Consider the following 15,090-nt stretch of genomic DNA (forward strand, 5'->3'; position numbering starts at 1 on the left):
AAATCATTCAAACACATTTGAAAAATTTTAAATATAATAAAATAATTAATTTTTAAAAATATTGTATTCATTTATTCATGAGAGAGTCAGAGACAGAGGCAGAGGGAGGAGAAGCAGGCTCCATGTAGGGAGCCTGATGTGGGACTCTGGGATCACACCCTGAGCCGAAGGCAGATGCTCAACCACTGAGCCACACAGGCGTCCCAATAATGACATTTCTTATTGTTAGTTTTTTTAAAAGATTTTGTTTATTTAGTCATAGAGACAGAGAGAGAGGCAGAGACACAGGCAGAGGGAGAAGCAGGCATCATACAGAGAGCCTGATGTGGGACTCGATCCAGGGTCCCCAGGATCCCGCGCTGGGCTGCAGGCGGTGCTAAACCGCTGCGCCACCGGGGCTGCCCTTATTGTTAGTTTTTTTAATTTAAATTACCTAGGGATAGATTTTTATTTTAAGACATTTTGGTAAAGAAAGTATTTAAAAAAATTTTTTTTAAGATTTTTTTATTTATTCATGATAGACATAGGGAGAGAGAGGCAGAGACACAGGCAGAGGGAGAAGCAGGCTCCATGCAGGGAGCCTGACATGGGACTCGATCCCTGGTCTCCAGGAATCCCACCCTGGGCCAAAGGCAGGCGCTAAACCACTGAGCTACCCAGGGATCCCCTTTTTAAAATTTTTAAATTCAAATTAATTAACATATAGCGTATTATTAGTTTCAGAGGTAGAATTCAGTGATCCATCAGTTGCATACATCATCTAGTGCTTATTACTTCAAGAGCCCTCCTTAATTACCATCACCCAATTACCCCATTGCCCCAACCCTCTCCCCTCCAACAACCCTCAGTTTATTTCCTATGATTAAGAGTCTCTTACGGTTTGTCTCTCTCTCTGATTTTTATCTTATTTTTCCCTCTCTTCCGCTATGCACCTCCGTTTTGTTTCTTAAATTCCACATAGGATTGAAATCATATGGTATTTGTCTTTCTCTAACTTATTTCACTTAGTATAATACTCTTAAGTCCCATCTATGTTATTGCAAATGGCAAGATTTCATTCTTTAGGATGGCTGAGTAATATTCCATTGTATTTATACACACTGCATCTTCTTTATCCATTCATCTGTCAATGGGCATCGGGCTTTTCTGTAGTTTGGCTATTGTGGTCATTGCTGCTTTAAACGTTGGGGTGCTGGTGCCCTTTCAAATCACTATGTTTGTATCTTTTGGATAAATACTGAGTACTGCGATTGCTGGGTCATAGGTTAGCTCTATTTTTTTCCCTAAATTTTTATTTATTTATGATAGTCACAGAGAGAGAGAGGGAGAGAGAGGCAGAGACATAGGCAGAGGGAGAAGCAGGCTCCATGCACCGGGAGCCCGACGTGGGATTCGATCCAGGGTCTCCAGGATCGCGCCCTAGGCCAAAGGCAGGCGCTAAACCGCTGCGCCACCCAGGGATCCCGGATAGCTCTATTTTTATTTAACTTTTTGAGGAAGACTTTGTATAATAATCAGGGGTAAGAAAAGTAACATTTTGGGACTATTAAATCTCTTATAATCTTCACCCCATGAGAAAATGTAGGTTAGTAAATGGCGGAACTGAGATTTGAATCTGTATTTGAATGATCTCCAAAACCTGTGTTCTTTTTGTAATGGTGTTCATTTGGTAATGGTGAATATTACAATTATTTTTACGAAATGTGATACTTGTAATCCTGAAAACTATCAATTTTTTTTCTAGACTGTCCCGAAACTAAACTTAAGAAAGCAAATGGCTGCTTTTCTGCGACCCAAGAGTAAGCTATTTGAAGATTTGTGTTTTTCACGGAGTTTTGTCCATTTTTGTGTTATTTAGTAATTCAAAGTTACAGATATCTTCATGTACTCTTTACTTTGTTTTTCACTAAATAGAAGCAAAATGTGGTCTTGTGAGCCAAGAAGATAGACCTTTATTTGCTGACAACAATTTTGCAAGGGAAGATAAGACTGAAACTCTCTGTAAACCATCCGTCAATGTCTCTGACTATTCTCCTCTTGCTTTTGTATCACCCGAAACTCCTCAAACGTCTTCAGCAATGCTTGGTGTTACAAAGGTAAGTTGTTTTGAACTTTGTCCCCCATGTTTTTTCGCATACTATCCTCTTGATATCCTTATAATGAAAAGAATCTTAGGGAGAAATGGAAGCCCTCAAGAATATAAGAGAAAACAGTGTAATAACAACAGAGAAGTAAGTACTGGGTTGAGATTTATTACGGTTGGTGGGAATAAACAAATCTTAGGTGTGCCATTATGGAGGGAAAGAATTAGAAAGCAACTGGATAGAATAGCTAGATGGATGTGAAGATGAGGGGAGGGGTTGTGGGGTAAGAATTCATTTAATAAGGATGAGATGAATGTAAAGATAGGAGAGTTTAGAGAGATTATTATTAAAAACACAGCAGTAGTGAGGCTAAGGTAGAACAGATGCTGTATATTATAAAATGCGGTAGAAATTATTTTAAATGCAAGTTAATAAAAGGCAATACAAAACATGCTCAGATTCTTCAGAATGACAGCTGGTTTTTATGAAGAACTGGGAGGAAATTTTACCCTTTTAAGTTTAATAAAGTATGATAGCCTATATTTAATTTAGCAAGAGTTGTGTTTATACATAGTACAAAGTGAAGTCTGTTTTAAGCCATAATCAGATTTATTATGAGTTTTGAACTTTGGCTGTTGTCTTTCTTGTGGTTTCTAATTAAACTTACTGTGTGGTATAATCTTGGTCGACTTTATATCTTTTGAGAATAGAGAGGACGTAAATAAACATTTTAGTTTTTTCATTAATTAAAACTGAATTTTTTTCTTAGGTAAGTGAGGTTCTTAATCTCTATCCATTAAATGAAAAAAATAAATTTTAAGCTGCAAGATTCTTAAAAAATATAAAAACTATTTTCTGGATTCTGATGCATCTTTTTTTAAATATAAGCTTAGAATAGAGACACATGTCAAATGAATAAACTCATGATTTATCATTTTTTTATAAGATGATTTATCATTATAGAATCGTAAGGAAGGAAAAGTTGCCCGTAGAGTATACAATATTATTTGTAGAAGGATGACCTTTACTTTCTCAAAGATCTCCAACAGTGGATACATTTTACGTTATCTCGGGAAACTTTAGTCTTCATAGTTGTTATATTTTGTATTTTGTATTTTTTAATTTTGTATTTTATTTGTAATTTTTTATTGGAATTCAGTTTGTTAACATATACCATAACACCCAGTGCTCATCCTGCCAAGTGACTCCCTCAGTGCCCATAACCCACTCACCCCAACCCCCTGCCCGCTTCCCCTTGCACTACACCTTGGTCATTTCCCAGGGTGAGGTGTCTCTCATGTTTTGTCACTCTCACTGATATTTTCACTCAATTTCTCTATTTCCCTTTATTCCCTTTCACTAATTTTTATATTCCCCAAATGAATGAGACCATGTAATGTTTGTCCTTTAAAGACTGACACATTTCACTCAGCATAATACCGTCCAGGTCCCTCCACCTCAAAGCAAATGGTGGGTATTTGTCGTTTCTAATGGCTGAGTAATATTCCATTGTATACATAGACCACATCTTCTTTATCCATTCGTCTTTCGATGGACACCGAGGCTCCTTCCACAGTTAGTCTATTGTGAACATTGCTGCAAGAAACATCGGGGTGCAGGTGTCCTGGCATTTCACTGCATCTGTATCTTTGGGGTAATCCCCAGCAGTGCAATTGCTGGGTCATAGGACAGATCTATTGTTAACTCTTTGAGGAACCTCCACACAGTTCTCCAGAGTGGCTGTGCCAGTTCCCACTCCCAGCAACAGTGCAAGAGGGTTCCCCTTTCTCCACATCCTCTCCAACATTTGTTGTTTCCTGCCTTGTTAATTTTGCCCATTCTCACTGGTGGCAGGTGGTATCCCATTGTGGTTTTGATTTTTACTTCCCTGGTGGCCAGTGATGCAGAGCATTTTCTCATGTGCTTGTTGGCCATGTCTATGTCTTCCTCTGTGAAATTTCTGTCCATGTCTTTTGCCCATAGCATGATTGGATTGTTGTTTCTTTGAGTTTACTAAGTTCTTTATAGATCTTGGATACTAGCCCTTTATCTGATAGGTCATTTGCAAATACCTTCTCCCATTCTGTAGGTTGCCTTTTAGTTATGTTGACTGTTTCTTTTGCTGTGCAGAAGCTTCTTACCTTGATGAAGTCCCAATAATTCACTTTTGCTTTGCTTTCTCTTCCCTTCAGGGATGTATCTTGCAAGAAGTTGCTGTGGCCAAGTTCAAAAAGGGTGTTGCCTGTGTTCTCCTCTAGGATTCTGATGGATTCCTGTCTCACATTCAGATCTTTCATCCATTTTGAGTTTTTCTTTGTGTATGGCATAAGAGAATGGTCCAGTTTCATTCTTCTGCATGTGGCTGTCCAATTTTCCCAGCACCATTTATTGAAGAGACTGTCTTTTTTCCAGTGGATAGTCTTTCCTGCTTTGCCGACTATTATTTGAGCATAGAGTTGAGGGCCCACTTCTGGATTCTCCATTCTGTTTCCATTGATCTATGTGTCTGTTTTTGTGCCAGTACCTCACTGTCTTGATGACCACAGCTTTGTAGTACAACCTGAAATCTGGCATTGTGATGCCCCCAGCTATGGTTTTCTTTTTTAATATTCCCCTAGCTATTTGGGGTCTTTTCTGATTCCACAGAGATCTTAAGATGATTTGTTCCAACTTTCTGAAGAAAGTCCATAGTATGTTGATAGGGATTGCATTAAGTGTGTAAATTGCCCTGGGTACCATTGACATTTTCCCAATATTCATTCTGCCAATCCATGAGCATGGTATATGTTTCCATCTCTTTGTGTCTTCCTCAATTTCCTTCAGAAGTGTTCTGTAGTTTTGAGGGTAGAAACCCTTTACCTCTTTGGTTATGTATATTCCTTGTTACCTTATGCTTTTGGGTGCAATTGTAATTGGGATTGACTCCTTCATTTCTCTTTCTTCAGTCTCATTGTTAGTGTATAGAAATGCCACTGTTTTCTGGGCATTGATTTTGTATCCTGCCACACTGCCAAATGGCTGTGAGTTCTAGCAGTCTTGGGGTGGAGTCTCTTGGGTTTTCTAGCTGCATTATGATGTCATCTGCAAAGAGGGAGAGTTTGACTTCCTCTTTGCCAGTTTGAATGTCTTTTATTTCTTTTTGTTGCCTGATTGCCGAGGCTAGGACTTCTGGTACTATGTTGAATAGCAATGGTGAGAGTGGACATCCCTGTCTTGTTCCTGATCTTAGGGGATAGGCTCCCAGTGTTTCCCCATTGAGAACGATATTTTCGTAGATGGCTTTTAAGATGCTGAGGAATGTTCCCTCTATCCCTACACTCTGAAGAGTTTTGATCAGGAATGGATGTTGTATTTTGTCAAATGCTTTCTCTGCATCTATTGGGAGGATCATGTGGTTCTTGGTTCTTTCTCTTGCTGATATGATGAATCACATTGATTGCTTTACAAGTGTTGAAGCAGCCTTGCATCCCGGGGATAAATCCCACTGGGTCATGGTGAATCATCTTCTTAATGTATTGTCGGATCCTGTTGGCTAGTATCTTGTTGAGAATTTTTGCGTCCGTGTTCATCAGGGTATTGGTCTATAATTCTCCTTTTTGGTGGGGTCTGTGTCTGGTTTTGCAATTAAGGTGATGCTGGCCTCATAGAACGACTTTGGAAGTACTCCATCCCTTTCTATCTTTCATAACAGCTTTAGTGGAATAGGTATGGTTTGTTCTTTAAACGTTTGATAGAATTCCCCTGGGAAGCCATCTGGCCCCGGACTTTTGTGTCTTGGTAGGTTTTTGATGACTGCTTCAGTTTCGTCCCTGGTTATTGGCCTGTTCAGCTTTTCTATGTCTTCCTGTTGCAGTTTTGTAGTTTGTGGTTTTCCAGGAATGCACCCATTTCTTCTCGATTGCCTAATTTATTGGCGTAAAGCTGCTCATACTAAGTTTTCAAAATCGTTTGTATTTCCTTGGTGTTGGTGGTGATCCCTCCCTCTCGTTCATGATTTTATTAATTTGGGTCTTCTCTCTCTTCTTTTTAATAAGTTTGGCTAATAGTTTATCTGTCTTATTAATTCTTTCAAAGAACCAACTCCTGGTTTTTGTTGATCTGTTCCACAGTTCTTCTGGTCTCTATCTCATTGAGTTCTGCTCGAATCTTTATTAATTGTCTTCTGCTGGTTGAAGGTTTCCGTTGCTGTTCCTTCTCCAGCTCCTTTAGGTGCAAGGTTAGCTTTTGCATTGAGTTCTTTCCAGTTTGGGGACGGATGCTGGTCTTGCGATGTATTTCCCCCTCAGGACTGCTTTTGCTGTTCCCAAAGATTTTGAACGGTTGTATCTTCATTCTCATTAGTTTCCAGGAATCTTTTTAATTCTTCTCTAATTTTCTGGTTGACCCTTTAATCGTTTAGCAGGATGGTGTTAACCTCCACGTGTTTGAAATCCTTCCATATTTCTTCTTGTGGTTTAGTTCTAGTTTCAAAGCATTATGGTCTGAAAATATGTAGGGGACAATCCCAATCTTTTGGTATCGTTTAAGACCTGATTTGTGACCCAGTATGTGGCCTATTCTGGAGAAAGTTCCATGTGCACTTGAGAAGAATGTGTATTCAGTTGCGTCTGGTTGTAAATTTCTGTAAATATCTGTGAAATCCATCTGGTCCAGTGTATCATTTAAAGCGCTTGTTTCTTTGGAGATGTTGTACTTAGGAGACCTATCGAGTGTCGAAAGCACTAGATTGAAGTCACCAAGTATATGTGTATTATTATCTAAGTATGTCCTAACATTGGTTATTAATTGTTATACTTGGCAGTTCCTGCATTTGGGGCATACATATTCATGATTGTTAGGTCGTCTTTTTGGAGAGATCCTTTAGTATGATAGAGTGTCCCTCTTCATCTCCTACTACCTTCTTGGGATAAAGTTTAACAGACTCCTTTTTTTCTTTTAGGATTTATTTATTTACTTACTTACTTATTTATTTACTTATTTATTTGAGTGTGTGAGCAGGGTGAAGGGGGTAGAGGGAGAGAGAAAGGGAGAGAAGCAAACTCCCCAGTGAGGGTGGAGCCTGAAGCGGAGCTCAATCCCATGATCAGGAGATCATGAACTGAACTGCAATCAAGAGATGGAGGCCCAACTAACTGTGCCACTCAGGCATCTCCTCTACATTAAAAAAAAAAAAAAAATTTTTTTTTTTTTTTTTTTTTTTAGATTTTATTTGACACCAAGAGAGAGAACACAAATGGGAGCAGGTGTGGGAGGGAAAGGGAGAAGCACACTCCTGGCGGAGCACGAAGCCTGATGCACGGGTCTTGATCCTAGATCCCGGGGATCATGACCTGAGCCAAAGGCAGATGTTTAACTGACTGAGCCACCCAGGTGTCCACGTGTGTGTGTGTGTGTGTGTGTGTGTGTGTGTGTGTATACACATATATGTGTTTGTTTAATCATCATTCTCAGGTGTTTTTGTTGAATCAAACCTTTACATTTTGTTTAATAAAGGATGATATATTTTGACACATACGACTTTTATCATGTAGGTAGCATAGATTTTCAGCAAACCTTCAGTATTTGACTCTAAGGGAGAAAACTGATGTTTGAGGTGAAAAATAAAATCTAGAGATATCCTCCTTTAAAATAAAAATTAGCTAAGCGCCTCATCCCCAATTAAGGTATTAAATTACTGTGCCAAAGTCACACTTTTAGCATAGCTGATTAATAAACTTGTTGGGTCATTTATTTGATTCAGCATCAAGGAATTGTATCATCTCTTTGATGCTAGGTAATGCCACTTTAGGAACTTTGGACAAATCATGTAATCTTTTTTGGTTTTATTCCCATTATCAATAGAAAATGGGATTAAAGTTGATAATTATTTTTATACCCTCTAGCTATAAAATTTTATGGTTATGGAATGTGAAATTTGGGGAGCATTACTCATTTCCCAAAATTCGACACTAATATCAGTTTTGCTCCTTTTATGTTGTGGTGAACTTTGGTTCACATATTTTAATGAACACTGTGACTTTTTTGATAGCTCTGGGATCCAAATGAAAAAAGAATTATAAAAGGCAGTTGGGGAAAGAATAGCTCAGTGCAGAAATGGAAAGCTTCCTCTTTGTTCCTGGAGCATCACAATGTCACATCCTTTGAATCTGTCGGTGTAAGCAAAATCCAGATGGTAAAGACGGAAGAGGACAGATTTTTGTGTCTTTTTATTTCTTTGTATCTGCTGGTCAGATGGGGTGAAGTTGGGAATGTTAGGTAACAAAGTGTAGATATGAACACAAAATTAAGAAAGCCCTTTTTGGAATTCTGGAAAATTATGTTGTTCTATTCCAACAGAAATGAAGCAGAATTTCCAAAAATTACAATTACACGTAATGATAAAGTTCAGTGCAAGATAGTTTTATTGATTAAAATTACATTAAAGAGTCAAATGATACAATTAATGAAAAAAGTTCTTTTTAATGAATGAAGTTGTAACTATCAAATTTCCATTCAAGACTGGAAAAGAAAGGAAGCAGCACACGAGTAATAAAATGGAAGGAGCAGAAAACATATATGATGCTGCTGCTGCTGCTGCTGCTGCTCCTGCTCTTGGTACTGCTCTTGCTGTTGCTGCTGCTGCTGCTGCTGCTGCTCCTGCTGCTGGACTAATTCAACAAAGAAAGACTGGAAAAACTGATAACCACCTGTTTCCTACCACGCAGAATGAAGATTCTGATAGGTAAGCCTATAGCAATATTTAAACAGTAGATAATTATTATTTTTCTATAAAACAAATTCTGTTTGGAGCTAATGTTCATGTTTAACACATTTTATATTTTTAGTAGAGATATTCCACCCAGGGTGCTAAACAGAAAGAGGCAAAGACCAGTAAGGTATCAAATTGTTTTGCAGGCATAGTGATAAATATTTAACTAAAAAAAAAAATAACCTAGGTTAGCAAATGTAAGGAAAAAGTCATTCTCATACACTGTTGTTAGGTGAAAATTGTCAGATCCGTTGCACCTGAGTGGCTAAGTGGTTGAACGTCTGCCTTTGGCTCAGGTTGTGATCTCGGGGTCGTGGGATCGAGTCCTGCATCAGGCTTCCCATGAGGAGCCTGCTTCTCCATCTGCCCATGTCTCTGCCTCACTCTGTGTCTCTCCTGAATAAATAAATAAAAATCTTTAAAAGCGAGAGAGAGGAAGAAAATTGACAAATCCTTTCTGAAGAGTGATGTAGCAGTGCATTTCAAATTTCATATATGCTGTCCCTATATCCCAACGGCTTCATTGCCAGGAGTAGATCCTATAGGAAAACATGACTTGTGTCAACACTTAGACACACATATTCTAAGAACATTTATTATATATTATTATATTTATAAAATATGACAGATATATTAAGAATACTTACATAAACATGTTACATATATATGTTAAGATGATCTATCAAAAACTTGGAGGGAGTCTAACTCTCCATCCATAAGGAAGTAAGTTTTCACACCTATAAAATAATGCAGCATGTAACTATCTGAGAAAATGAATTTAGGTCTGCAGGGTTTTGATTGTTTAACAAATTTAAAATTTTTAATTTTTATTTTTATTTATTCATGAGAGACAGAGAGAGAGAGAGAGAGAGAGGCAGGCAGAGACACAGGCAGAGGGAGAAGCAGGCTCCATGCAGGGAGCCTGATGTGGGACTCGATCCTTGGACTCCAGGATCACACCCTGGACTGGAGGCAGGCGCTAAACTGCTGAGCCACCCAGGGATCCCCCAAAGTATATTTAAAGTGTTTGGTTTGATGTCTTACAATAACTTTAGAATACTTTTAATATCTGCTGAGTTGCAAAGGGAAGTTACCTGCTACACTGGCACTCTACCTTATTACCAACAAAACTGCTAATTATTAGGTTTTTGGTTTTGGTTCCCAATGCACGAGTGCTCAAATGTTGGACTCTCAAATTGATCTGAATATTATTACGAAGAGATTTCACGTGGCAACTTGTCCCATATTCTGTATAAACATTTGATCCCTATGCTATAAACCAAGAGGTTGTTAATGCAGTGAATCTTCTTTTTCAGGCACTTTGCATACAGGCTATTATTTTTCCTTTAAAAATGTTTTTAAGATTATTTATTTGAGAGAGAGAGTGTGTGAGTGCAGGGAGCGGCAGAGGCAGAGGGAGAAGCGGGGAGCCTGAAGTGGGGCTGATCCCGGGACTCCAGGGTCATGATCTGAGCCGAAGGCAGACGCTTTACCGACTGAGCCAACCAGGCGCCCCTTATTCTTCCATTTTAAAGAGCATATATTTCAACATGCACCACATCAAATTTTTCAATAGTGACTTCATATTATATAATCTTCGAAAATTCACTTTCCATTAATTCTAAACACAGTGGATCTATTAAAACATAAGTCAGATTATGTCCTCCTCTGCTCAAAACCTAATGGCCTCCCATTCACTCAAGTTCTTTCTAATAGCTACAAGGCCTTATGTGACTTGTTCATCTCGGGTCCCTCCCTATCCTTTCCTCCCTCTGTCTCTCTGATTTGAACTACTTTCTATCCCTTTCCTTCTGTTCAGCCACACTTGAATTTCTCACTATTCTTACCCCCCACCCTCATTATAAACACTTCAGGCATACCTCTGTACTTGTTATAAACTCTCTGTGGAGTGCTTTTCTCTCAGGTATCCTCATGGCTTACTCCTTGCTCCCTCTTTTTCTCCCTGGTTTTTGCTTCAAGGTCACTTTCTCAGCAAGGCCCTTCTTGGTTTATCCTGACTAGTATTTCGACCACCCCTTTTGCTACAACACATTGAAATTTGATTTCTCTGCTTTAGTTTTTCTCCTCTCATACTGTGTAGTTTATTGTTACTATGTTTACTATCCTCGTGAGTAGGGTTTTTTCTGTTTATGGCCGTGTCCTCAGTGCTTAGAGAACATTCTAGCATATATAGTGCTATTCAATAAATGTTTGTTGAGTGAATGGAGTTTAACTAAACCGTGTGTATTGTTTTTAACATAATACCAATTCTCACTTAAACAGAAAGAACGGTTGGCATGGGTCCATTCTGACAATTTAACCTGTCCGTTATCTGCATTTTGTGGATTATTTGGGCCTAATCTTGTGGTTACTTGCTACTTATTCTTTTACTGGTATTTGTGTTAGTTTTAATTATAGTAGAATGGAACAAAGGAAGAGCAAACTTCATTTATGTTTCATTAAGGAAAATGAAATATGGTGGTAAATTATTATAGGACTTTAAACATTTTTGCCAGAGGATATGAGCCCTCAATATCTGAAATATAAAGGTGAAGTCGGAATTTACTGCTGACTAATAAGAGGGAGCTATGCTGGCCACTTACAGTCTTTTCTGACAGAGTAGTCTTCGCTTTCTATATACAGTTTCAGGAAAAGTGGAGTTTAAGACTTGGGAGACTTTCAGAGAATTAAGTGGTTTGTCATCATCTGAAGCCACCATGGTAATTTGGGTAAGACTGTTGTTGATTGGTTGGCATTCAAGGCATGCGTATTGGAGTGATTTTGTCCCACATTGGCTATACTTCATGAGGGAGAAGCTGACATTGGTTGGCTAGTGAGTGAGGACAGATGGCATTGATCATTACAAACATTTAAAACTGGTTCTGATGGGTTCTCGTTACCATGGCTGCATGTTAGCATTCCCCCGCCAACATAACTTTGAGGTGTCTTTAACCAGTTGTTTTCTATTTAAAAGTTGCTTCTATTAACTGTTTTCAAAATGAAAGCTATTTCGTATCCATAATTACAGATTTACTTCTGAAATTTGGGTCGAGAAGAATTGTTTAATAATTGCTTTCAGGAAGATCCATCTTTTTTGGATGTTTAATTTAACTAGAAGAGTTATCTGTATGGCAGTTTTAAAACAGTAATTGCTGGTTTTGTTTTTGTTTTCAGTGCCCTAAAGTTATTCAACCGATAATCTCCTATGGGAAAATTCAGTCTTTTTGTAAATTTACATAGCTATATGCTCATAATATTTTCTTGCATGCATTTAGTCCATGAAAAAATATATATAATTTTCTGTTGGTAAATCTAGCTTTTTGTATTAGGATTAGATACTAGGCTAAAAGTATGCACAAGTTACCAAAACATTTTCTTTTTCTTTGTCCCTTTAAAATTATTTTTAAAAATGTATTTATTTGAGAGAGAGAGAGAGAGAAAGAAAGAAAGAAAGAAAGAAAGAAAGAAAGAAAGAAAGAAAGAAAGAAAAAGAAAGAGCAAGTGGGGAGAGAGAGAAAGAGATGGAGAGAGGATCTCAAGCAGACCTGGGGGTGATTCCACGACCTTGAGATCATGACCTGAGCCAAAACCAAGTCAGACACTTAAACTGACTAAGCCCTTCCAGCTATTCATTAAACTTCTCATTTTGTTTATGTAGTGTATTCCTCATTTTATTGAATTAACTGTTTTTTAAAGATTTTATTCATTTATTTTAGCGAGAGAAAGTGTGTGAGCTAGGGGGGAATAGCAGAGGGAGAGGGACACTGTGCTGAGTGTAAGCCTGATGCAGGGCTCAATCTCATGACCCTGAGATCATAGCCTGAGATGAAATCAAGCGTCAGACACTTAATTGCCTGACCCACCCAGGCACCCCTGAATTGGCTTTTTGTGTTTTCTGGTAGCTCCTTGAATTTCCTTAAGACTGAGATTTTGAAATCTTTCTTGGATAAATTACAGATCTCCATGTGTCTGAGATTGATTACAGGAAGATTATTGTAATCCTTTGTTGGTGTCATATTTCCTTGATTTTGTCATATCCTTTTGCATTGCTGTCTTTGCCTTTGAAGTAGCAGTCACCTCCTCCAGTCTTTAATGACTACCGCTCCCATGTGTCCAAACCTGATTGTTTTGCTCTGGTGATGTGCTAGAACTTCTCTATAGGAAAGCTGGTTTTCCACTAAGACTCTCTACCCCCATGGGTGATTATCTAAGTGTTTTCCAGGGGCTCCCAGATGGTGGCTGTGAGGGTGAGGGTGGCGCCAATTTATGGGCTTTTGCCGGATCCACAGCTGGGTGTGTAGTGCGTATGCCTGTTACCCGATGCATGGGCAGATGAGACTTTTCCCCCGTGCCTTGGTGAATGGCACTTGATTCCACAGGTCCTACACAGGCAGTTTTGTCCCCACAAATGACATTGTATCATAATTGTATATGTGTATTTCCTTGCATATGGTTGCACTTCATAACTGTTCTATGAATTAATAAATGAATTCAGATGGGTAACAGATGTTTACAAAAAATTTTTTTTATTCCTTACCAGTAAAATTGTTAGAAAATATTGGCTTTCTAATGGATATTTTAACTGGATTTTTGTTTTAAGTAATGATCCTGGTTTGTCTATCATGGAAATAAAGAAAGATAAAAATGTAAAGTGGGCATCAAAAGCATCTGTGATTACACCAGGCTTTGAGGAGGCCGATTCCCTAACTGGTAGTCTACTACGAGTGAGTAATGACAACAGTCTAAGTAAAATGGATCAGGATGAAAGAAGGTAAAATCCCATAAATTCTTTATTTCCCTCTGAAGGAACGTTAACTATGATTATTATATAAGTAAAACACTGTAATATAGTGTCGTACAGGCTGAGGGAAGAAATACTCAAGTATATCAAAAACACCACTTGAAAGGTTAGGATGAGGAGGAGTGACTTTTTTTTTTTAAGATTTCATGTATTTATTTGTGAGAGACAGAGAGAGAGAGGCAGAGACATAGGCAGAGGGCGAAGCAGGTTCCCTGTGGAGAGCCCAAAGCAGAACTCGATCCCAGGACCCCCAGATTAGGATATGAGTTTTGTGGTAAGAGGTTGTTTATTTAGAATCAGTTCCACCGTGCAGTATTCTCATATAATTGAATATTCAGATACTTTCCTTCATCGATTGAAAAAAAATATATATATATATATAAAATAGTAAATATACAGACACATAGGCGATTCTGAATAGAACTAATCATTTCTTGATAGGTTTTAAGGTATTCAGTACCTTTGACAGTATCATGAATAGCTATGATTTTGTGAGGGGCTTTGGAGTATCTGATTATATTAAGTTAATATTTGTTTAGGTTCTGGGGAAAGGGGAATGGTTTTGTTTATTTACAATATGTTTATTTACAATTGAAAAACTATTCATCTATCATAGATTATTACTTTTGGATTATAAAGTTCTAAATTACAAGAGCCACAGTTACTGTACCAGCAGCGTCATTGACACATATTGTGTGCTTCATGAGTAATTGTTGAATCCATGAATGAACATTTGAATGAGTAAAGGAATGCCCATTAATGAACTTCTTTAGACGAATTAAATCTTTAGTTTATTGAAAGTAGATTTTCAATACTGCCTAGGTATGAAGTGTTTTAATTAAAAAATGTGTGTGGGATGCCGGGGTCGCACAGCAGTTGAGTGTCTTGCCTTGGGCTCAGGGCGTGATCCTGGGGTCCGACACCAGGCTCCTTGTGGGGGAACCTGTTTCTCCCTCTGTATGTCTCTGCCTGTCTCTCTCTGTGTGTCTCTCTAGTGAAGGAATAAATAAATAAAATCTTTTAAAAAAATAAAAAATTAAAAATGTATGTAAGATTCAGAAATTATTTCTAGAATAATTATAGCTAGAAATGGAATAATACTATAGATTCAATTGGTATCACATTACTTAGAAATACTTAACTTACTTTTACCACATATTTTAAAACACATGTTTGTTTGTTTTTTTTTTGTTTTTTTTTTTTTATTTTATTTATTTATGATAGTCACATAGAGAGAGAGAGAGAGAGAGGCAGAGACATAGGCAGAGGGAGAAGCAGGCTCCATGCACCGGGAGCCTGACGTGGGATTCGATCCGGGGTCTCCAGGATCGCGCCCTGGACCAAAGGCAGGCGCCAAACCGCTGCGCCACCCAGGGATCCCTAAAACACATGTTTGGAAGGGACATTTCCTGGACTTGAGTTCTGGGTGGTCTGCTCCTACCAGGTGTATGGGCTTG

The 15,090-nt window shown here is 38.2% G+C and overlaps 1 protein-coding gene across 9 annotated transcripts in view; it reads left to right on the plus strand.

Annotated features, from left to right (window-relative positions):
• The window catches only part of LOC144313633 (ankyrin repeat domain-containing protein 26-like), a 212,726-nt gene that overhangs the window by 125,490 nt on the left and 72,146 nt on the right, over positions 1–15,090 (plus strand). For all 9 annotated transcript variants that reach the window (XM_077896684.1, XM_077896685.1, XM_077896681.1 and 6 more), the window contains 4 exons: positions 1,745–1,799; positions 1,915–2,096; positions 8,582–8,805; positions 13,433–13,603. In XM_077896684.1, the coding sequence (XP_077752810.1) occupies positions 1,745–1,799; positions 1,915–2,096; positions 8,582–8,805; positions 13,433–13,603 (632 nt within the window). The remainder of the gene's footprint in view (positions 1–1,744; positions 1,800–1,914; positions 2,097–8,581; positions 8,806–13,432; positions 13,604–15,090) is intronic.

This window comes from Canis aureus, chromosome 5, assembly GCF_053574225.1.
Source record: "Canis aureus isolate CA01 chromosome 5, VMU_Caureus_v.1.0, whole genome shotgun sequence".
Taxonomy (NCBI): Eukaryota; Metazoa; Chordata; class Mammalia; order Carnivora; family Canidae; genus Canis; species Canis aureus.